This window comes from Abramis brama, assembly GCF_963993115.1.
Source record: "Abramis brama genome assembly, chromosome: 22".
Lineage (NCBI taxonomy): Eukaryota > Metazoa > Chordata > Actinopteri > Cypriniformes > Leuciscidae > Abramis > Abramis brama.
Genome location: NC_139984.1, coordinates 33,190,830 through 33,215,575, shown reverse-complemented (window position 1 = coordinate 33,215,575; position 24,746 = coordinate 33,190,830). Strand labels below are relative to the sequence as shown.

The 24,746-nt window shown below is 37.5% G+C and overlaps 1 protein-coding gene across 12 annotated transcripts in view; it reads right to left on the bottom strand.

Annotated features, from left to right (window-relative positions):
* The window catches only part of LOC311073496 (NLR family CARD domain-containing protein 3-like), a 239,259-nt gene that overhangs the window by 119,595 nt on the left and 94,918 nt on the right, over positions 1 to 24,746 (bottom strand). For 10 of the 12 annotated variants that reach the window (XM_084099313.1, XM_084099310.1, XM_084099311.1 and 7 more), the window contains one exon: positions 8,293 to 8,466. The exons of 1 other annotated variant lie outside the window; for it this stretch is intronic. In XM_084099313.1, coding sequence (XP_083955439.1) covers positions 8,293 to 8,466 — 174 coding nt within the window. Of the gene's footprint in view, positions 1 to 8,292; positions 8,467 to 8,906; positions 8,979 to 10,182; positions 11,908 to 12,103; positions 12,200 to 12,456; positions 12,583 to 17,904; positions 18,019 to 21,705; positions 21,803 to 22,453; positions 22,657 to 24,746 lie in introns of those variants that run through there. One more of the 12 variants, XM_084099306.1, reaches the window with a different exon arrangement.

Here is a 24,746-nt window from a genome sequence, read left to right as displayed (position 1 = left end):
CAGATAAGGGAATTTTACAAAACATGCATAGAGTTGGATCTTCACCCTTAAGCAAAAAACCATGGGTCAAACTTGTGTGACCCACACGACATCTAGTGTAGACAACTTGATCAAGTCTAGTTTTAAAATTAATAAAAAGTCTATTTGTAATTTCCGGATTAGTTCCATACAATTTATTATTCTTGTACATATTCCACTCTTCTTGCCACTTATTTAAAATATATCGATTAATAATCGGTCTCATATCTGAAGGAGGAATTTGACATTCATTAACTTCCTGATTAAGAGCGTCCTTAGCAGCGTCCTTAGCATCAAATATTGTTTATTTCTATGTTGAGCTGCCTGTTCATGAAGCTGAAAGTGCACGTAATAAAATAACATACCATTGATGCAAACCAACAGGAATCCTTGCTTTTTCTGCTCTATTATGTTTTATGTGGGTAGGGCCCCATATTAGTTATTGAAACGGGCCCCCAGATGCTTAAGGCCGCCCCTGGAGCGACTTTAGGTGTGTCGTTGTGCATTTCATATGTATTTGTTTTATCAAAAACTAATAAATGTTTTATTTAAAATAAAAGGAAAAGGAATTTACAAAGGAAATGTTTACTGTTCATGTTTTTTTTATTGTATGGAAAAATCCCACTTAAAAAAACAGACCGCCATTACATTTTTCCTCTCGCGCACCCCCTGGTGGCAGCTCGCGTACCACACTTTGGGAATCCCTGGTATAATACAATACCATCATATTACAGACAACTGGTGTAATTATGCAGTTGTGGAGACGAATGATGATTCCAGAGCAACACATGCAGATACACTACCAGCCAAACGTGCGGGATCGCTAATATCTTTAAGGTTTTAAAAAGAAGTCTGTTCTGCTGCATTTATTTCATTAATAATAACAGTAATATTGTGAAATATTATTCCAATGTAAAACAGCTATTTTCTACGTGAATATATAGTAAAGTGTAACTTTCTATTCATCAAAGAATCCTGAAAGAAAATTGTACACGACTGTTTTCAACATTGATAATAATAATAATGAATGTCTCTTGAGCATCAGATCATCATATCAGAATGATTTCTGAAGGATCATGTGACACTGAAGACTGGAGTAATGATGCTGAGATTCAGCTTTGATCACAGGAATAAATTACATTTGAAAAAATATTAAAATAAAAAAAACAGTTATCTTAAATTGTCATAATATTTCATAACATTACTGTTCTTTTGTATTTTTAATCAAATAAATGCAGCCTTGGTGAGCAGAAGAGACTTCTTTTAAAAACATTATAAATCTTACCGATCCAGAACTGTTGAACGGCAGTGTGTGTGTGTGATTTGGTTGCGGACAGCACTGAGCACAACGACTGAGGAACCAAACACAGTTTATTGAGAGACAATCCAAAGTCATAGTCCATTAAAACAGGCAGAAGGTCAGAGGTCAGAAAATCAGTCCAAACTAACAAACAAATCCAGAGCGCAAGACAAGAAGGAGAAAACCAGGGGGTTATTCCAGAAAGCAGGTTGTGTGACAGACCCGGGTGTGTTTAAGGGTCAGTAAGTGGATAACCCAGGGCCGGCCCGCGGCAGAGGCGGAATAGGCAAATGCTAGGAGCGCCACTCATCCATAGGGACGCCAGAATGAGGGAACGACTGATTTTTATATTTTATTATTATTATTTTTACTAATACTATTTTAAAACCATTAATTTGAAATACTACCAAATAAAGCAAAAACTCCACAGAAACTTAGCTAAGTCCCCCGACTCCGGTCCGGCGCATCGATCTCCCCCCCCCCAGCGAGTGCTTGAAGTGCGTCAGAAGCAGAGCGCGCGCGATCAGTTGTTGGTCAGTTGTTGTGTAGCGTCGCCTCTCGCCTCATCCAGTGTAGACAGCATTGCTCTTGTTTGAGGGCGCTTAACACACTCAAGCTCCCCGTAGAAACGGGCCTGCCAGCTCGCGCCGGCTCTAGACACGGTGAAAGTTTCCTGATTGTGACGGATGGACGAATTTACATGACACATTATAAATTAGCATTATAGTCTGCGATAGATACAGTGTCAAGAGAAGAGGATAAAAGGGGATAAAGACAGAGGTAAAGTGATGCAATGAATGAACAGTTTATCTAATTGCATAGTATTAAGATACTATAATTTAATGGCAGTAATTTTTACCTTAAACTTTATGCTAGCAGTTGCTCTGAGTTCTCCAGAGGCCGCAGACTGGGATTTTGTAACAATCATGTCAGTTTTTTAGACGCATTTAGGCCTATCACTTTTTTAATTAATGTTTTACTCTTTGTGCAGTTTTGGGGGGATATATGGCCTTTTTTATAAGTTTTTTTTTTGTGCCAAAATTAGTAATGATATTCATAAATAAATAAAAAACGCTTCAGTGCGCCGACGCACTGGTGAAGGTTAACAGGTTAAAAAAGTATAATATCTAGGTAATCTACATCACAGTGTATTTCAGGCGATTTCACTGTTTTATATGATCTGACTGTAACGAACCACAAACATGGATATAATAAAATGATGCATGGAAAAGAAACTGTCGACAGTCTCAGCGAGTTTAATTCATACATTTATAGTTCGAGTGTTGTAGTTTTATGATGCAAGTTTAGCACTGCTGCAGTTCATTTACAGTTTCCCTGCATTATGTCGACTATTAGGGACAAGAAAATTGATTATTTGTCAATTTCGGATGACGTTTTAGTAATTTATGACAGTATGAGTGAGTTTAATTTGTAGATTAATCTAGTAAATGATTTAATCCACTGAACACTGCTGTGGTAATATAAAAACACCCTCCCAACAGCATACTGTTTCTTTTGAGCCTAATTCCTAGTCAAATTAAAATAATATAGTTGTATCACTTGTGATGGTGTTTTGTATAGATGTGGCCAGACGAGCAGTCTACCAATAACATTAGAGCGACAGCACTACCAACGCCCACAAGCGACTCACAGTATAGAGACTAGCGACATACAGCGACACAATCGCCGGCTGTGTGAACGGGGCTTATGGGGCCACAGGGGCCACTCAATCAGCACACATGTAACGTGCGATTAGAGGGATTGACAGAAAACCTGACGAGTTACAAAACAATATGACCTTTTCAGCTCATCATGAACCTGAACATGGGAGGCCCCAGCGCTTCAGCCCGTGCATTAATGCGGCCTTGTACAGTATATATATATATATATAGGCTAAACTAGATGTACCGCATGGTGGTACAAAATATGACCGCCGCTCAGGCCTGCACTGGCTTTCCACAAAAAGAAATGACGTGGAGCAATTTGGCTGTATTGCGTGTTTATGTATATACCTAAAAAAAGTAGTAGTATGTGCATGTCTGTCTGTGTGTGTGTGTATGTGTGTGTGTTTGTGTATGTGTGTGTCTGTGTGTGTGTGTGTCTGTGCGTGTATGTATGCGTGCGTACATGTGTGTGCGCGTGTGTGTTTGTGTGTGTGTCTGTGCATGTGGATTTGTATGTGTGTGTGTATGGGTGTGTGTCTGTGCGTGTGGATGTCAGTGTGTGTGCATGCTTGCGTTTGTTTGTATTCCTGCATGTGTGTGTGTGACAGTTAGGGTTGCCAACTTCAGAAAAGGAAAATGCGGGACAATCGTGGTTAAGAAAATGAGGGACACTCAAAATATTTGTACTGTATCACACAGTGTACGTCATTTCAGTGTCTGCAGTTAAGTTTGTGTTTAAAAGGTTATCAGACATAAACACATTTGTATTGCTTAACCTATTTATGTATTTAATTCTAAAAATAATTTTAATGTCATACATGAAAAAAGTCACATTACAAACAAACCATAGTTCAAAATAACAGCATTTATCTAAAATAGAAAGCTTTTTTAACATTATACACTAGGCTTACAGTTCAAAAGTTTGGGGTTAGTAAGATTATTTTTTGGGGAAAAAAATAAAGAAAGTAATTGCCTACTTTTATTCAGCAAGGATGCATTACATTAATCAAAAGTGACAGTTAAGATAATGTTACAAAAGCTTTCTATGTACTTTCTAAAAGCTTTAAATCATTAATAATAATCAGAAATGTTTTTTGAGCATATTATTCCCTCAGGTAGATTACATGTTTTCTTGCGTGGCTGGATGTTAGACTCATGAACAATAATCACGTTGTTTGCATTCGCCAAAATTGATTAGCCGAAATCAAAACGTGGACAATGAAAGGAAATTACCGTTAGCGCGAGACGAGTCCGGCTTGAAGCGGAAGCGACCAGACGGCAGAGGATGTTTGCAAATCAAACAATGATTTGTCTCAAAACAGTGATTAAAAAAAGCTGTGATTGGATGATGACAGGTGTCGGTGATCATTCTCAAGTGTCGTGGTCAGCACTGCTGCTGTTGCTGTTGTATCAGTCAGTGGTTTATCAGCTTGTCAAAAAACGGGACACGGGAGGTCACGCACGGGACAAATAAATTAGGCCCAAAATGCGGGACGTCCCGCCTAATTCGGGACAGTTGGCAACCTTAGTGACAGTATCATCCTAAACCAGCAACCCTTCGCTCAACACCACCATCTACAGGCCGATGAGTGTACAGTCACTAAATGTGCACATAAATGAATTTATTTTATACCCCCCCATGGATGAAATTCTACGAAACTTAGCATACCCCCAGAGGATGTCAAGTTAATCATACACATGAAATATGGTGCAGTTCTGAACATCTCCACTGAAGATAGGGGCGATTAAAGCAGAATAATATTGCATTTTCATTTTTTATGGGAGGGGCGCAAATCACAAATGAGTGATTATGGGCTAGGTTGATGTGGGCCCTTAAGAGCAACATACCATAAAAATTTCTTCATCCTCGGTGCCACGGTTCAGGTAGTTATTTAGGAAAAACTGCATTTTTTGGGTTTGGGGGGGCCAGCGCGGGGGGGGGGTGGCCCCCGGGGACCAAACGAAATTTTTCCGTAAAAGTCTAGTGGGGCTACATGCTCACCAAATTTCATGTTCCCCGGTGTTTCGGTGTCCCTGGTATCGTTGACGAAAAATTCACGGGGGGCCCAGCGCGGGGGGGGAGTGGCCCCCGGGGACCAAACGAAATTTAGTGGGGCTACACTAGACTTTTACGGAAAAATTTCGTTTGGTCCCCCGGGGGCCACTCCCCCCCCGCGCTGGGCCCCCCCAAACCCAAAAAATGCAGTTTTTCCTAAATAACTACCTGAACCGCGGCACCGAGGATTAAGAAATTTTTATGGTATGTTGGTCTACTAGACTTTTACAGAAAAATTTTGTTTGGTCCCCGGGGCCACTCCCCCCCCGCGCTGGGCCATAGCGTCCATAGCAACGCTCTGTTCTCCATGGCAACGGTGTGTTATACTTAGCAGCGGCTGATATCAAGAAATAACACACCGCATTCTACATTAGAATTCAACCAAGCCATGTAATAAATCTATATAAAGCGCTGTTACAACAAGGTCATGTTCATTTTATTATAACATCATTTTATTATGTTGGTTTATGAAATACAATTTGAAAAGTAGTCAGATTTAAATGATAATTAAAATATATGATCATATTTCCATAAGAGTGTTATAAACACTCACTTCCAGCCAATGGTCGCACACGGGTTAATGATATCGGCGTGAAGCGACACAAGTGCATTCTGAAGCTCACACGAGAAGTGATGCGGAAGCGCAGATGAGCGGCATTCCTGTGAGTTTCACAGTTCGCTTATATCACGCTTCAGAACGTGCTGACGTTTAAGACAAACATGAACTTGTGAATGTGTGTGTGTTGGCCGGAAGCAAAGGTTTATATTGTAAAAAGTTTGAAATATTTGTTTCACTTCAGAAGCACTGATTCATCAGCTGGGGTTTATGGATTACCGTCATGTTCACTTTGTGTGGTTTCTGAATCCACTTGCATTACATGGACTCACAGAGATGATTATTTGCTTACACTACAATAAGGTTTCATTTGTTACACACTAGTACACTACATTAGTTAACATGAACGAACCATGATAGATTCTTCTACAACATTTATTAATCTTAGTTGATGTTCATTCCAACATTTATTAATACATGTTTTAAATCAAAAGTTGTGCAGATGTGTCCATTAAGCATCACAGGGAAAGGGATTGGGCGATTCGGCCGTGGTGAAGTTCTCTGGCACATGCCGCACATCACCAGTAGGGGGCAGTCCTGTTTCTCTCTCAGTTATAGCGGCACTGAAGACAATAATGTGCAACGATGTGTTAAACTCTCTCTGGCGCGTATTGACAGCAAGCGGCGAGCTCATAAACGTGTGAGAAACACATTTTTAAGTAGAATATATTGTTTATGAACAGCTCAAATAGAAATAAAATATTAATGATTCAGTTATCAGTGGTTTTTACATGCTTGTCATGGGCGTTTGTAGCATAAAATAGCATTTTTAGTGAACTTATAAGTGCAAATATCCCGTCCCATTTTAGCAACGCTAATTCCCACATTGTGGAATTATTACACTGTGAATTCATTTCTTTGACATTTAAATAACATATAAAAGATCTTTTGCAAGGACACAATGACGAAAATGTGACTTATGACAGTCTAACATAAAATGATATTGCATTTTAATGTCTATCTTTGTCAAAGATATGAAGTTTTCAGACATATTAAAATATTTTTATAATATTGTTCATTCATTGGCCACTTAAAAGTACAATCTGTAAAAATGAATAAAATCCCCGGTTCACTCGAGCAGAACCAGTCCTATTTTAACGTTTCTGATCCTGCGTTTCTTCTGTTTTATAAACGTTCAGAAACCGGTTTGATTAGAACAAATACAGATTAATAACGTTATTTTGTTTGACTTTTTTTTGTAGCCTAGTTTATAATAATAATAATAATATTTAGGCTATAATACTACTACTAATATCTCTCTTTTCTTTTCTTTGTTTAATGCCATGCCAGCTTCTATGGATATATATATATTCAAGGCGAGGAACAGGTTTTTTATTTAAATAAAACTAATAAGATGCCAAACGAATTAATTTAAATGAAAAAAGCCTACATTCCTCATTCGGCACGAATCCAGATGTTTCATGATCTGCGAATCAAGCTGAACTATTAGGCCTATTATGTAGGCTAAGCTTTGTACTCGGCATTATTGACGTAAAATATCATCTTTCCCATATAACAGCGCAGTGAGGCGGTGGACACGCTGAACGCCACAGATTATATTACAGACTATTCAGATTGAGCGTGTAACATTTTATATGTTTGACTGTATTTTATTCAGAGGCGGCGGCGCGACCACTGGATTTATTCCTGCCAAGAGAGTAAACTCTTACTCCGTAATTTATGCTCATACAGATAAAAGCAAGACATAATTCATACATTTACACAAGATATTCAGATTTTGTAAAATAACGGAAACAAACGTAATGTCTCTGTTTCCTTTATAGATGTTTGGAGCGCGCCACAATGAGCTGAAACTCAGCACGTTTTCTTTCGTGTTTTAATCTGTAATATTTTAGTGAAATATATTTCAGCCTTTTTTAGAAGAATCTGTCTAATATTTATTTTCCCAACAAAACATCAAATAAATAGAAATAAAAAGGTTTTAGTTTAATTCCATTAACACAAAAATATGACAAAATGGTCATGTCAAAGCTTTTATTTTTTGAAAGTGGTCGTACATTTACACTACAGGTGTGTGTGTGTGTGTGTGTGTGTGTGTGTTTTGTGGCATTACACTGCAGTTTTTAGCTTCTACACTCCAGCGTGTCCACCCTGATCCTGAAGCACAACTGGAAGAGCTTTAAACAGCATATTTATGTGTTTGTGTTTGTATTGTGTATTCAGAAGTGTCGGCCTAATAGTTCAGCCTGATCTCAAGGCAGTTTGTACGGTGGTGTATTGCTGCCACATACATATTATTTTATCCACCCAATTATGACGTAATAACGAGATGTTATGTCATTTTAACGACATCTTTTGTCATAATAATAAGATGTTATGTCGTTAAATCTATATATTTTCTAGGCCTTTTAAGGACATGTGTAGTCATGTACAAAATATGCCTTTATCCACATAAAATGTATATAGCCTATCATGTCTTTATCATGTCTTTATCATACTTCTACGTTTGAAAAGCTGAAGCAAATAGTAGCAGCCCCCAATACAGGACATTAACGCTTATAACGAATGAAGTTTTAGTCGCATAATATCGGTTAATGGAAACGCCGTCATTTTGTGCAAATCTGTAATGGAAACGCCCCTAGTGACAGTTTCATGTGAGAGTAACGTATGATCTTACCTCAGTGTCTCCAGTTTACAGTGAGGATTCTCCAGTCCAGCAGAAAACAGCTTCACTCCTGAGTCTCCTAGATTATTATCAGACAGATCCAGATCTCTCAGGTGTGAGGGGTTTGATCTCAGAGCTGAAGCCAGAGCAGCACAACCTTCATCTGTCACACCACACCTATTCAACCTGTAGAGAACAATGACACACTCTTCACTCTCTCAGATCAAAACAGAAATCTTAGCTTTTCTTGATTGTTTTTATAATTTGTGCAATATCTATTTTTTTAAACAATGAATTCAATATATCAGTAAATTTAACTGTTATTGTAAGAGATTATGTCTCTATGTGAGGGAGAAAGATTATATGAAACTGATCAAATGGAATACATTGAATACATTACATACATTAAATATAAATGTTTATATGCATACATTACAAATGCATATATTTGAATATAAATTTCTCACACATATATCATAAAAAATGGTTAAGTAGATCACAAATCAGGTCAGATAGGTAAGAGCTGAAGTGTGACTCATATTTTTTGTTAAACCATTAATTTATAATGTTTAAGTAAGAACTGTTATAATGTTTTAACAGTGATGCTTGTTCTCAGTGTTACTTACCAAGCGCATCTAGTTGCTGTAACCACAGGCGTCAGCTTCTGGAGAACTTCATCTGCTGTGTTCTGTGTGGCACTAATTGAAAATAAAAATTATTTAAAGTTAAAGTTAATTATTAATAATAATAATAATAATAATTCATATCATAAGTAAATAATACATTATACCTTCCTGAATACCCTCAAATAATTGTTTTAATTAAACACTGCTTTATAAAGGACATGTGAAAAAGTGGTTTTATATCTATAACTGTAGAAGCCTCGTATTCAGCCGTCACTGATTAGTTCTTCTTCTCCTCGTTAGTGTTGCTGTGGCAGGGCTATTAGTCTGCATTTACACTACAACACTATTATGACACATCAGGTTTGTTTGTCCTGTCCGTTGCTATGGTTATCACCATGGAGACATTTAACTCCCGAGTTGGGCGGGGGGGCAAGAAAAGAGTCTTTTTGTACCTGCATCAGCAAATTATTCGTAGAAATTAAGCACACGAGTTTGTTTGCTTGTTACTTGTTTATTTACATACTTATTAATTTAATAATTTGCTTAGTTTTATTGTCACAGGAAATGATGTGCATAAAATGTGAATCATTGTCCATTTTGCCAGCAACTGGTGATAAAGAAAAATGATGATGAGACATTAATCTAATTTATTTTCTTAATACTTCTCTTGTATAATAATATTAAAACTTAATTTAGGAAAAATACTTCCTATTAAATATCTTTATATTAACTGGCTTTTTTATGAATGCAATACAGTGAATGGCAGCCGTCTGTGTCTCCCAGTGTCTTACATTATTGTCAGTTTAGTGTTCAGTGATTCATTTACACAGAAACAAAAGATAACATGTATGCCTTCATCTCCGAATACATTATCTGTGTCTTACATTTCATAATGAACTCAGATAAACTCAGTGCCGACTCGTTTTCCATCAGTTCTTTTACATTAATTAGAATGTGTGCAAAGGATTGTGGGAGATTGAAGAACACAAAGGATATACTTGATGCATCCTTCAAAATGAGCTGAATTAAAGACACAAAATGAAGTCTGTCTTCAAAACATCCTTCAAACTGAGACGGCCTTCAGAGGCGCTTGATGACGTGGCAGTCGAGATATGCAGTCTTACTAGGACACAGCCACGGTTTGAGGAACACACGCAAATGATCTACAATATCCCAGAAATCAGTCTGTGCCCCGTGATTTAAACACCTCTGATCTCTGAGTTTCTCTTTGTTCATAATGTTTTAGACTGTAATGATTGCACTCAGTGTTACTTACCGATCAGTTCTGCCTCCAATTAATCTCCTCAGGTCAAACCTCTGCAGTGTCTCCTCTGAGGACAACAACACAAACACTAAAGCTGACCACTGAGACGAGGAGAGTTTCACAGCACGTAATCCTCTAGAGCCCGTATGAGGTTTAGCTGCGTTCACTAGAGAAAGATCACCCAGTTCATTCAGACAGTGAAACAGATTGATGTATTTATCTGGAGAGGGATTCTCACTGATCTTTTCTTTAATATAGTCAACTGTTCTCTTATTGCTGTGAGAGCTGTTTGCTGTCTGTGTCTTCAGTTCTTGTAAGAGACTCTGGTTAGACTTCACTGACAGACCCAGAAGGAAACGAAGGAAAAGGTCCAGATGCCCATTTTTACTGTGTAAAGCCTCATCCACAGCTCTCTGATGGAGATCCGATAGGGAAACTGTGTCTCCATTAGTTGGTTTGGTAATCTGGTCAAACACATTGATGTTATTGTTGATAAAGGAGAGATGCACATATAGAGCTGCTAGATGCTCCTGAATGCTCAGATGAACAAAGCTGAAGACTTTCCCCTGACACAAGCCCAACTCCTCTCTGAAGATCTGAGTGCACAATCCTGAGTAAACTGATGCTTCTGCCTCATCAATGCCACACTCGCTCAGGTCTTCCTCATAGAAGATCAGGTTGCCTTTCACAAGCTGCAGATAAGCCAGTTTCCCCAGTTTGACAATCATGTCTTCATCTTTCACTTTCTTCTCATAGTCCTTCTCATGTTTGATGTTGGTCTGAATGATCAGGAAGTGTGTGTACATCTGAGTGAGAGTCTTGGGAATCTCTCCTCTCCGTGATTTCCTCAACATCTCCTCTAGAACAGTGGCTGAGATCCAGCAGAACACTGGGATGTGGCACATAATAAAGAGGCTCCTCGAGGACTTCAGGTGTGAGATGATCCTGTCGGCCAGACTCTGATCACTGATTCTCTTCCTGAAGTATTCCTGCTTCTGTGTGTCACTGAAGCCTCGTACCTCTGTCACTCGATGGACACACTCAGAGGGGACGAGATCCGCTGCTGCTGGTCTGGAGGTGATCCAGATGAGAGACGAGGGAAGCAGATTCCCCTCAATGAGGTTCTTCAGCAGCTCGTCCACTGAGGCTGATTCAGATATATCACACAACCTCACATCGCTCTTAAAGTTCAGAGACAGACGACACTCATCCAGACCATCAAAGATGAACAACACTTTATACTCATCACTGGATATGTCCATTTCTTTAGTTTCGGGGAAAAAGAGATGAAGAAGATCTGAAAGACTGAGTGTTTTGTCCTTCATCAAGTTGAGCTCTCTGAAAGCAAGTGGAAATATGAGCTGGACGTCCTGATTCTCTTTCCCTTCAGCCCAGTCCAGGATGAGCTTCTGCACAGAGACTGTTTTCCCAATGCCAGCGACTCCCTTTGTCAGCACAGTTCTGATGGGTTTGTCTTGTCCAGGTAAAGGTCTAAAGATGTCACTGCATTTGATCGGTGTGTCCTCTGTTTCTGCTCTCCTGGACTGTGTCTCGATCTGTCTCACCTCATGCTCATTATTGATCTCTCCACTTCCACTCTCTGTGATGTAGAGCTCTGTGTAGATCTCATTCAGGAGTGTTGGGTTTCCCTGCTTTGATATTCCCTCATACAAACACTCAAACTTCTGTCTCAGATTTGATCTCAATGTGTTGAGGACAGCAGGATTAGAGTCATGGCTGTAAGATTAAAATACCACATTATTACACAAGTCAGAGAAGTAAATAGCCATAAATTACAAAACTATTTATGGGACACAGAACATCATTAGGTTTCTGAAATGTGTAAATCATTAATCATGTGTGTGAGTGATGTGTGATGTGAATTGCAGCACCTAAAATTAAACAACAACAACAACAAAGTCCTGAATTTTACCTGAAACCAGGAAACTTGCTTTCATTAAAGTCTTGTGGTTGAATCACAGGCTTGTACACAGTTTTGTTTTTAACTGGTCTGGATGGAAGAGTTGACCTTAAATCAGAATGAAGAGGGTAAAGAATCAGACACACTGATATTGATGTAATTGTGTCATTAACTGAGTAACAGACCAACAGCTTTTACAGTGTGTGAATGTATTAACAATACAACACATAGAGCTTTACACAAGAGCACAATGATGATCATTAATAGACCGAAACCAGCAAGATTGTAACTCATTAAACTGATGTATATTAATAATTTCATACAAATAAAATACAATAAGCACATCTTTTATAGAAATTATATACCTGAGATCAGGCCGTTTGTCTCCACTCTTAAAGTTGTGTGGCTCATCCATAGAGCAGTTACTCTTCATAGACACACAGCTGGACTCTGGGTTTGAGCTCTTCTGCTGGACTGAACTGGGTTTAAAACTAAGTAAAATATAAAGAATACAGACTTATAAAAGACCACATAAATGTTGTGTACTTTTGCTTTAATGTCTGTAACTGTTTTGCACTGTGTTTCAAACTTTGATTACAATTATTTTGAGAAATTAACTCACTGGTTTAGAAATGTTAAGCATGATTCAACAATTGTACCAAAGCGACTGAGAAAACCGGTAATATTAGGAATTAGGAATTCAAAGCAAACAAACTGAAATCAACTATAGAATTATAGAATGATTCAACTCAGATGAACATCAACCATGATCACATGACTCTTCTCAAAGGCACAATGGAGGACGAAGGCTCAACCGACTAAAGAGACCAATGTTTAGCTGAGCTTTAAAGATAAACCACCTTACTGTACTCTAGTAACGCTACTCTTGCTGTGAAACATCACTGTTCTGACCAGACACCGTGAAGCTTTCAACAAATCTGAACCCGTATTTATCAAGCCTCTGAGAATTACTCACAAGAACACTGCTAAGAATGGACTTAAGAGTAAAACAACTCTTGGCTCAAAGCTGTGCTTAGAAGTTAGTTATCAAGCATCTCAGTCGTAATTTAAGTGAAGTGTAGGACTAAATCTTAAGTGTCAGTCTTAGAGATGATTCACAACACTTTGCTGTGCCACAAACGGGATTTTGGATGATGACATAGGCATGGACCAATCACTGAATAGATTTCCTTATTTAAGAATATGCTCAGATAAATTCCCATTGAATGGTGAAATTCCTAAGAGGAGTTTATATTCAACACTAATAATCATTCAATACATAATTTTCAAAAGAATACATTGTGATACTCATTGCAGGGCTGTACAGTTACGAAAAGATTGGTCTGTGCGATGAATAAATGCGTGCGATACAGTTTTGTAAACTCCGTTACTTGTGTTTGTTTTCAGACATGATAACAGTCGTTTTATACTTGTGCTTATGCGATATCACGATTTTTGATCGTGGATGATTTAATGTCTCCACGATCTGCTTTTGAAGAAATATGGTAGTATCACATTCTATCAGCTGCAGTTCTGGCGCTCAGTCCCAATACTGTAAAACTCACATCACATGTTAACGCAGCGCTAGAGTTACACTCACAGGACTCTGCACTAGAGATGGCTCGATCCCACAATTTTGGTTTCGGTACGATACCAGAACCTAATACCTCGGTATCGATACTAAATCAATACCACAGCTGACAAATAACTAGCCTCAAAATTGAAGTGAGTTGAAACAATTTTATTAAAAAACACTGCTTGAAACTCTGCTGTATCGAATGTGCAAACAAAAAGTATCAAAATGTTAAGAGAAAATAAATAAAAGACAGTCAGGGAACATACAGTAGGTTAAATTTAGATTTTGGGGGGAAAAAACTGAAATGATACAATTAAAATAGGTTAATATCTATAATAATTGATTAATATAGAATAATAATAGAATAATGAAATTACATGTAAACCATTAGCTGTCATGCATCAACAGAGAATTATCAACATTTATAGCATTTATTCATCTTGGTTTGATTACTGTTTGGTTTGTGTTTGGGTTCATATTAGTTTCATGCATTGCATAATGTTAACATGCTAAACATGTATTAGTATGTTTAAATAATAATTACTGATTGATCTAGATTAATAAATGCTAAAATACTGTTAGGTCAGGTTACCTAATGAATGTTGACAAATGTAGCTGAAATGTAAAGTGTTATTCTAACATTCATATTAGTAATATCCATATATTACTATTACTCTCTCTCTCTCTCTCTCTCTCGGCTGATTCCTCTAGGGGTCGCCACAGCAGCAGTGATGCCATTCATTTTACTATCACTAATACTAAAATGAATATCACTAATCTCTTTATTCATTCAAAGTGCAAAAATTATGAGACCTAAACTTCATTGGTTCTAGCGTGTCATGCAAGCACATTTGAGCTTTCGTGTTTACCGTGTCATATTTAATTGATAAGCTCTGATGTAACTTATGTGCGCTGATCAGTGTTGTGAATAAAAGTCTAAATTAAATCAGTTGAATGACGGACTCACCTGTCGATCTCTTTGAACAAGTCAGGATGCCAAGTGACAGTGCTTAGCCAGATTTGATGTGTTGCCTCCCGTGGCTAATTTAAAGCAGCGTTTGTGGAGTGGTGCATTGAGGTCTGTTGCTTCACCTTTCTCATTACTTTTGTAGGCAAAGTAATGCCATATTTCACTCCTACTGCTCTCTTTATTTATTCATTTCGGGCGTGTAGAATGAGCTTCATCTGTTTGATCCATCGTGTTCCTCTGTTGTCACCGTTTGCCGGTTTTGCGTGACCCGCGTCAGTTTGGATAGCGCACTGCCACCTAGCGGTGAACTTCGAAACAGCAGCGCATCAAATACCGAATTGAGCAAAATTATGATATTGTACCGTTTGAAATATAATATATATACACCGGTATTTTTGCAGTACCGGTATACCGCGCATCCCTACTCTGCACTTATTCGCAATCACAAAAGTTCATTATTTGCTCGTGCTTTAAAGCTTTGCCAGGTAAACATTTCATTAGCGTTCTGTTCTGACATGATGAATTCCTGAATGAATCAGCCGTTTGTAGGGCCCTATAATTTCCACGATCGCTGAATCTAGTGTTAAAGTGTTATTGCGCAGAAGTTTACATATTTGCAATAAAATTCTTTTTTTGTGTGGCGTTTAGTCATTTTGACACGAATACATATTAATAAATGTCATTTTGATGTTTGAAAAAGTCTCTAGGTCTTGACAAATGCAAATATAAACGTAATTTAAAAAAATATTATCGATTTTCAAATACTGCACCTGTCAATACTGAACGAAATATTCTATAGCCTATTTTGCTGTCAGCACTGCCGACTGTAACGGTCACCAGCTGGAGTGCCCTTGAGAGCCACCAGAGGGCACTCCACATAAGACACTCACGTTCACTCTCAGACTACATTTCCCATACTCACTGCCCAGACTCATCTCTGATCACTCATCACATTCACCTGTCCTCATTATCACTAATTGCATTCACCTGTGTCCCATCACCCTGTTAGTCTCAGCCTATTTATATCATGTTCACTCATTCACTCACTGTGAAGTTTTGTTTAGTGTCACACTGCAACTCTGAGCGTTTTTCCTGGTTTTCTTGTTTCTTGGTTTTTGGATTTCTTGCCTGTTCCTTGGATTACTCTCTTGCCTCTGACCCCTGCCTGTCTTGTTTTGTTTTTGTTTGTTTGTTTGGACTGCCTACCTGTGTTTTGACCCACTGCCTGTTTATTGGATTACGTGTCTGGATTGCCTCTTAATAAAAGCTGCATTTGGATCTACCTTCGAGTCTCGGAGCAGTTTCATGACACCGACGTTGTCTTTGCTGCTATATATTTATGTTTAACATGAAGTATAGGCCTTCCACAACTCTCTCCCCATATGTCAAATATATCACCAATGAGGCTTATCATATGTCACCTATCAGCAACAGTGCAGCGTCAGACACGTTTCTGGTGTGTAAAGACATGGAAAAAGCCACGCAAACGCCACGCAGCTGACACGCAACAGAAACACCACGCAGCCAGTGTGTCGCCGGCCTAACTAAGCCCTCAGTACCGAGCCGAGCAGTTCCCACGTGGCTTTTATGTCAAGCGAACTCTTGTTGTGTAAGTTTTGTAAGTTGTCAACATTCCGTTGACTGGAAGCGCAAAATACATGCACTGACCACCTGTTATCCAAAAGCCATGTGAAGAACAAGAAGTACAATGATAACGCTATTAAAGCCACCATGTACCTCAATAAATTTAAGGTCATTCCTTTTTATTTGTGTACATTTTAATCATTAACATTAAAAACACTTTTTATGACTAAAATAACAGTAAAGGGTAAAAAAAAACAAAAAAAAAACTGAATTCCCACAAAATTAAAATGGAAAAAACGGATTTTGCAAAAATTAAAATGGAAAAACGGAAATTGGGAAAAAATAAAACGGAATTTGGGAAAAATAATAGGGCCCTATGTTTGAATGAATCGTTTGAATAAATGACTCAATGACTCGGTCTCCTGCCGCCTCCTACTGGCGGTTTAGTTTCGTGATTAAAAGTTTCATTCTTTCCAAAATTTCTTAATTGTATATTCAAAAAATATTTAAAATAATCTCATTACATTATTTAATGCAGTTTCATTTGATTGGTAACATCCCTTTAGCATCTTATTATTCTATTTTAATTTATTGATGAAATTTGAGAATTTAATTAGGGAAGCGATTAGGGAAATAATCGATTAGGGATGAGGGAAAAATGCCCTTTATAAAGGTTAAAATATCATGAATATGCCGATTTATATATGTCAAAGCTGACTGAACAGTGATGAGAATATTGATTCAGAATAAATTATATTTAAAACACACACACAAAAAAAAAATGTTTCCTGGACAAACAAATGTTTTTACTCGGACAAGTGAATGACCGAACTAAGGACAATCAAATGAAAAGGCTTAATGTTGAGACCTGATTAATTTTTTATTTATTATTATTCATTTATTTACCCATAAACTTGTCTTTAGGAAGCCATACGTTACAGTGGCAAGAATAACTTTGTGAAAGCTTTGTGGGTGATGGACAGGGTTTACATTAAGACAGGAGTGTGCCTTAATCTAGTTAATTGTGCATTTCTTTTCTTTTATTCCACAGCTGATGTGTGCAGTTTTTTATTGCTTGCATTAAAATAATTTTCTCTTGTTTTGCTTTTTAAGGTTTTTTGGCAGTTTGCTTAAATAAAAGAGCCTTTCTAAGAGCCATCGTTTAAGCTGTTGACTTTTCTACCTTGAGAAAGAACGTTAAACGAACAACCAATGATGAACCACGAATCAAACCAACCACTGGAGTCACATGGACTATTTTAACAATGTTTTTACTACCTTTCTGGGCCTTGAAAGTTGCAATGACGTTGCAGTCAGTGGAGGGACAGAAAGCTCTCAGGTTTCATCAAAAATATCTTCATTTGTGTTCTGAAGATGAACAAAAGTCTTACGGGTTTGGAACGACATGAGGTAGAGTAATTAATGACAGAATTTTCATTTTTGGGTGAACTAACCCTTTAAGACTAAAATGACTCTTTGAGAAGCTTGATAAATACGGGCCCTGAACCAGCAGTTAAAAAACCCACTCAGTTTTACACCTACTCCATTATATAAAGGTGGAAAAGATCTCAGCTTACATTTACTCGATGTCATTGCTAGTATTAGACTGACTGACTGAGAAAAATGATGATTCTAATTCAAAAGTGTCGCACTATAAGCACATCTTTTATAGAAATGATATACCTGAGATCAGGCTGTTTGTCTCCACTCTTAAACGCTATTGGCTGATCCATAGACCAGTTACTCTTCATAGACACACAGCTGGACTCTGGGTTTGAGCTCTTCTGCTGGACTGAACTGGAACAGAGAACAGATTCAGTTTAATCCTTTAGATTACTGTGAATACATTTATCCTGCATCAAAAAGTACTTTGAGGAAACAATTATCTTTTTACTGAATATTTCATTTTACTTACTTTTTTTTTTTTTAAATAGGCAAAAAAATCATATTTTTCCTGTAAACCAGGGTTCGAAATGAGGGGTGTGGGGGGGTCCCGGACCCTCCATAAGTCATTAGGGACCCCCCATGAGAATTTATTTTGGGATTTTGGGGTCCCCCCGACAAATATATTTTAACATTAAAAATGATTGTGAAAATTATAGGTCTTTAGTGATGTTTTATATTTATAACAGTAATTAATTTATTTCCTAGCGCGAGGCAGCAATCAGGGCAGCGCCGAGTGAGTTCCTATACAGCGTCACAGATTGTTGTTGTGGTTCTCCCGCAGACACGCACTGTAGCTGAACACGGCAAAACCAAACCTCACAAAGAGTGAAATCCTGAATGAAAATCCTGTAAGTGCTTTGATTATGTTTATATCTCCATAATTGCTTATAGTAAAATATTAGGAGTTCGAGTTCCTATATCAAAAGTTGCATTAACTAGATATCCAGTGTAATGATAAAAAGAGTACGTTTGTCAACGTTTCTTGCTAGCTGTAGTCATGTTAGAATAACTTAAGTTTTTTTTTAAACGTGTCCCTAAAGATTTTAGTTCAGGTTATGGATTGACTACTTTGAAACAAAGTAAACCATCTAATGTAGGTACTGTCTTTTCAGACATCATTATTACTCAATCCAGCGGCCAGTTGTTTTACAAATTCCATTTAATGTAACATAAGGGATGAGAAATGCCATTTGTATTTGATCAAACCCCTTGAAGGTGCATGGTCAGGGTTCCCACTCTTTTCTTGAAATGATTTTCCAGGACTTTTCCAGGACATTTTCAAGACTTTTTCAGTTGCTACAGTGCGAGTCAAGTTATCACAACTATGGCTGGGCGATATACCGATATTATCATATCGAGATATATTTTGAAACAGATGTGATATTGTACCTATACCGTTATATCTGTATTGTAGTTGTGCAAAGATTGTTGTCTTTCACAATGCCACCTGCTTTCCTCTACTTGCAATGCCACACTACTAAAACAGAAGTTATTCTCTACTTTAGTTCATACACTGCTATTTTACTTGCTGGTATCAGTTTAAAAGTCCAAACTCTCACAGTCAAGCTGTATTCGCAATCAGTCACTAACGTTAGAAAATATTAACTTTTATCGGACTTCTAAATTAATTGCATCTGCTCGCACCAAGGCACATTACGCATCTGGTATACATAATGGCATAAACTGATGAGTTATGTGTTTTTGACTCTAAATTATTTTGATTTATCAAATCTTTGTAACCGTTTTTGTCAATTATATTGCTGAAATGGATAGACCTTTTGTAAAGCTAAATGTGTTTAAATGCAAAATCCATTTAGCCTACTGGTGTATGAAATGGATCTGAAGTAAAATATTCTGACAAACTAGGGTAAAATACCGGTATATATCATATATCCCAAGCTTTGGAGAATTGCTATTTTCTACAGTTGTACCTTATATTTTGTACATTTAACCAGATTGCTTAAATGTTTATTCATCTCAATCTTTCTCTCTTGTACTTTCTCCACAAAATATTTTATGTTCAATAAATCACCAAAACAAAATTTTGCAAGTCTTCAGTTCTCACTGCCTCTTCTCTGCGGTCTGTGTATCTAGCTAAAAACAGCATGAAGAGTTGGGGCTCTGTGCACATACACAGTATTTTGATAGAGCTGAATTCATGACGGTTTTCTCATTCACATGTGTTTTGTTTCTGCTGTCGGACAATAGAACAAGTATGAAATACTGAGTGGAACGTGGCCCGGTAAGACTACCTGTAACCCGTCGCTATCTCGAAGCTGTCGTCGTGCTCGCTACGGCTCCACTAAAACCAAAAATATATTTCACGCAAAGGTATGAGTGACGACACGCCCACAGCTCTCCACTGCTCCTCTGTCACTCAACAGAGAGAGGGATAAAAACCTCTCACTCGATATACTGCCATACAGCAACACTCTTTAACAGAAAGTCGCTAGCTTTGGCCCTTCTTTGGATAAATAAATCCTTACTTGGGTCTGAAAAATCGATAAATCTAGCAACAAAGACAGATGAAAACACTGGGAAGCAGAACTGTTCTAAGGAAATATGCAATTTGATTGGTTGGTAGCGTCACCAGACCTGTCAACTTCGTCAAAATATTTTGAGTACCACTTGTGTTGTGCAGCTTTTTTGCAGACTTTTGCAACTCCATTACTTTGCACGCAGTAATTTCCCCATTCACTGGCTAGAAATTGGTTATAAAAAAAACAATAAAACCTATATTTTTGATTACAATACTTTTAATAAAGAAAATATAGACATTTTGTACTGTACTGGCCACAATCTTTAAATGTTTTTTGCCCTCCACATGGCGTTGACAGTCTGCAAAACACACACACACACACACTTGTTCAGCAGGTTTGCTGCATGATTTCAGCATGATTGATAGATTTGCTAAGAAAAAACACCTCCCAAAACTTTTTCTTTTTTTCACTTAGACTTCGGCTCGAATGTTTCCACAGTGAAAGTAACCTTACGCGTAACGGTTCACATTTAGGCTACCAAAAGCTGGCAGGTCCGCTCACACACACACACACACACACACACACAGTTTACCTTTTTAAACCCAACTGCAGCGAATGGGGAACGGGATACAGAGAGTGAGGCAGAGCAGTGCCATTGATAGAGCGGTGCTGAGGCAGAGGGCAGGAGGAGAGGGACGGGAATGTTACGTTGTAGGTTCGGTAGACTCGTTATTCTCCGCTTTTCTACAATGATTAGCTGAAACTGCTTCACTACGCTGCTGCATCGTGTTGTCAGACAGGAGTACCGCACGTGTACATTTGCCACAGAACTCACATGTCCGTAGTTTAGAGGGGCAAGTCCTACCAGCGTACTGAGATGTCAAATTGCATACTTGCTACGCAAAATGCGTACATATTGACAGGTTTGTGTCACGTGGGGCGCTGGCTACATGCAGAAATGAAAGCAGACATGCGCTCCAGCCCAATATTAAAAAACAGACATTCATGCGTAAAATGTTTAACCCGTTTGCGTTCATCCTCAAGGAGGGAAAATTATTTTCCAGGACAATCCAAACGTTTCCAGGACATTTTACTTTTTTCCCCATTTTCCATGTGTTTTCCAGGACTGGAAAATTGGTCTTTCATTTTCCAGGTTTTCCAGGTTTTCCAGGACGCGTGGGAACCCTGATGGTGCTGCCATAATGAGTACACCTGGTGGATTTAGAGTTAACTTCCTTGCTCAAGGACAGAATGGCCTGTTATTCACTTTGTCATGTCAGGGATTAGATTTATATAAGGTGCTGTAACTTTGCTGCTCCAGAGTTAGAGGGTTACCTGTTAGATTATAGCCACTTCTCCAGACACCACTACAATACTGGGCCTAGCCCAAACCATGAAAAAAGTCTTCAGAATTTTTAATAATTTAATAATTAAATTTTAGGGGAAGTCCAAAGTCATTTCGAACCCTGCTGTAAACTGTCTTTGATCTGTTTGTGTTTGTGTGTGGCGAGGGGTGGAGGTGTGGGTGTAATGGTAATGTAATGTTTGTTGAAAGTACCTGCATCCTGGAGAACAATCTCCATCTCTGGATCCTTGTGAATTACCCATGATGAAGCTGCAGGAGAATCTGATGAGTTTGATCTCCTCCACTGACTCTGAATGAAGAAACATTCACACACTAAATTAAATGTATAATGATAGGCATACTATTGAGTAACCACAAGGTGGCAGCATAGCCTTTCCTGTCTGTGTGACGCTAACTGTTGTGGACATACGAACCAGCAGACACTATGTTGTTGGACATACCACGTTGTTCATGTCTCAAATAAATAGCTTGCAGCTCACAGAAGCTAGCAGCACAAATGTTCATGCATGACTTCTTGAATAACAGAAGGCAGAACTTTACAAAATGATTAAATTAAACAACCTTCATAATTTAGCTGAACATATCTGGAGTGTGGGAGAAAAGGATCATGTGACTGCGTTAACTCAAGCTCACAGGGCCTTTTCACACACACAAGTCGACCGTTGATGTTCGGGTGAAAAAGAAAACAAACCCCGACCCACATCGACACACACTGATCCGATAAAAAAAAAAAAACGCGTTTGTTGACGTTTGTGTGAATTGGCCTATGTATGTTTACACATAAGCTAAACTTCTGGAGAATCACAAACATTACGAAACACAAAGGAAACATTGAAGTGAAAAATTAAAAACCTTTATTTAAGATTTCATATCAAACAATCACGTAAAATGTCCTCCAGAGATTCATATTAATATGAGAAAGTCACACATGAACACTCACCTTGATCAAACTTTTACAAGATACAGGATCTCAAATCCTCCAGCTTTAACATCATAAAACTACACTTAAATCCCTTTATAATGGTTAATAAACACTTTGATGTTCTGTTTTTCCCGTGTCGTATTTCGCATTTCTCCTGCTTAAAATGGCGAAAACTTACTTTCACTTTCTATGTGTGACGAGAGAGAGAGAGAGAGAGAGAGAGAGACGTAAAAACAGTATGGCAGGCGATCGAGGTCAAAAGTCTTTAAACGAAACGCGTGATTTTGACCGTGTCAACCATAGACTGTAAAAAATATCCTCATGCTTGGAAAATTTTATGTTCACAAATCAAAATATCTAAAGATGAAACCATTGTTCTGTGCATTTCATGGTGAATTTGTTTCTTATACAAAAGCCCTCAAAGTGATAAAAAAGAAAAACGCAATTAGTCTTTTTTCCACCATAGAAGAATATGATTTAAAAGAAAAACCTTAGCCCCTTAATTCTATTTATTTATTTATTTCATTTTTTTGTTGTGTGTATTTGTGGTTCTTTCATGCACCTGTCTTGTATGTTTTTTTTTGTAAATATTTATTAATATTGCCATATTTTTTGTACATGAATAATTGTTCAATAAAAAAATAAAAACATAGACTGTAAAAAATATGGATGACGCCCCTTCGCTCTCTTCCATTGGTGAGAAGTTTATTTTTTCAGAATAAACTTTAATCCAAAAATAAACAAACAACAATATGAAATTATGCAGCCCCTCACGGACGACTGCTGCATAAACTAAAACAAAATAGCCTATACATGTCCGGGCCTGGACCTCTTTCATCCTTTTTTTTATTTTTTTATTTTATTTTTATTGAAAATATCAAGATTTACAAGCAAACATGGCTGCATAAAATCCGTTTCTTCAGAATAGGATACAGATATAGCCAGAGGGAGCAGCTCTTAATACAAACAGGAAATATATATGTAGTCTTAGTAACAAAAATAAGGATGATTTATAAAAGGAAAAGAAACATTCATATAAACAAATTTAAATAGAAAAAAAACCCGTAAGAAATTATAACATAACATAAGGGGAGAATTCAGTCATTGTTCAGCTATTAACCTCAGTTGGGACGTGTTTTAGGGTATTATATATTTTTGTGCTTTAGGACCTTTCAGAGTTTTTAAGGATTTCATATACAGTTTAAATTCATTTTAAAAAAAAAAACAAATTTGGGAGATGATTTCACAATTCTACATTTGTGAATGAGGAATTTAGCTAGACACACAGTTGTATTAGTACAGAGCTCATCACCCTTGCTTTGCAATATCAGTCCAAATGTTATGGCGTCACTGGAGATAGAGTTTGGGAATGAAGACATCTGTTGCTTAACCCATTTATGTATATCACACCAAAATATCTGTATCACATTACATGAGAAAAACACACGGTCCGTAGTTTCGACATCATTTTCACAGAATGTACATTATTATCATCTATACCAAATCCAAGTCTCAGTAATTCTTTAGAGGGGTAAATGTTGTTCATTACTTTGAAGTGCGTTTCTTTCACTTTAGGAGGTATAGGGAGTGTTAGATACATTGTTCTTAATTTAGTGATTGAATATTTATCACATTTTTGTAGGATGTTATTTTTATTTTGCCTTTTAGGGTAAATATAATCAATAAAACCATTTCTAATAAAGTGGTTGGTGCATTTTTTTATCCAGAACAAAGATCCCTTGAATTGATAGTGGGGCCAATTGTGGTTGTATCGGATAATATGCCAAAATGTTTCTTGTTAGAAGGACAAATTATTGGGCTAGTGCTTTATGTAATTTAGTAAAGTCTGATTTTAAGGGTTTGAAATTATGTTTGATGGAAAATTGTTCATAATTTAAAACCTGTCCGTCGGTATCCATTAAGTCGGCTATGGACCATATATTTCTCCCACACCAATCCTCAAAGAACAGAGATGTGTTGCTGTGCAAAATATATCTGTTGTTCCAGAGTACAGATGTGTGGCGTGAGAAGTTATGTACGTATAACATTTTCCAATACAAGAGTATTTGTTTGTGAAACTCTGACAGTGATATGGGTAATTTGTTAACACTAAAGTCCGCTCTAATAAGAAATTCTAATCCTCCAATTTTCTTGAATAAGGTCTTTGGAATACAATACCAAAAGGAGTTGCTGTGTTTGATCCAAGATTTTAACCAGTTTATTTTTAAGGTTCCATTAAGGCAGTCAAAATCAATAACTTTTAGTCCTCCATCCTTTGTGTCTTTAACCATATTGCTTTTCTTCATATAAT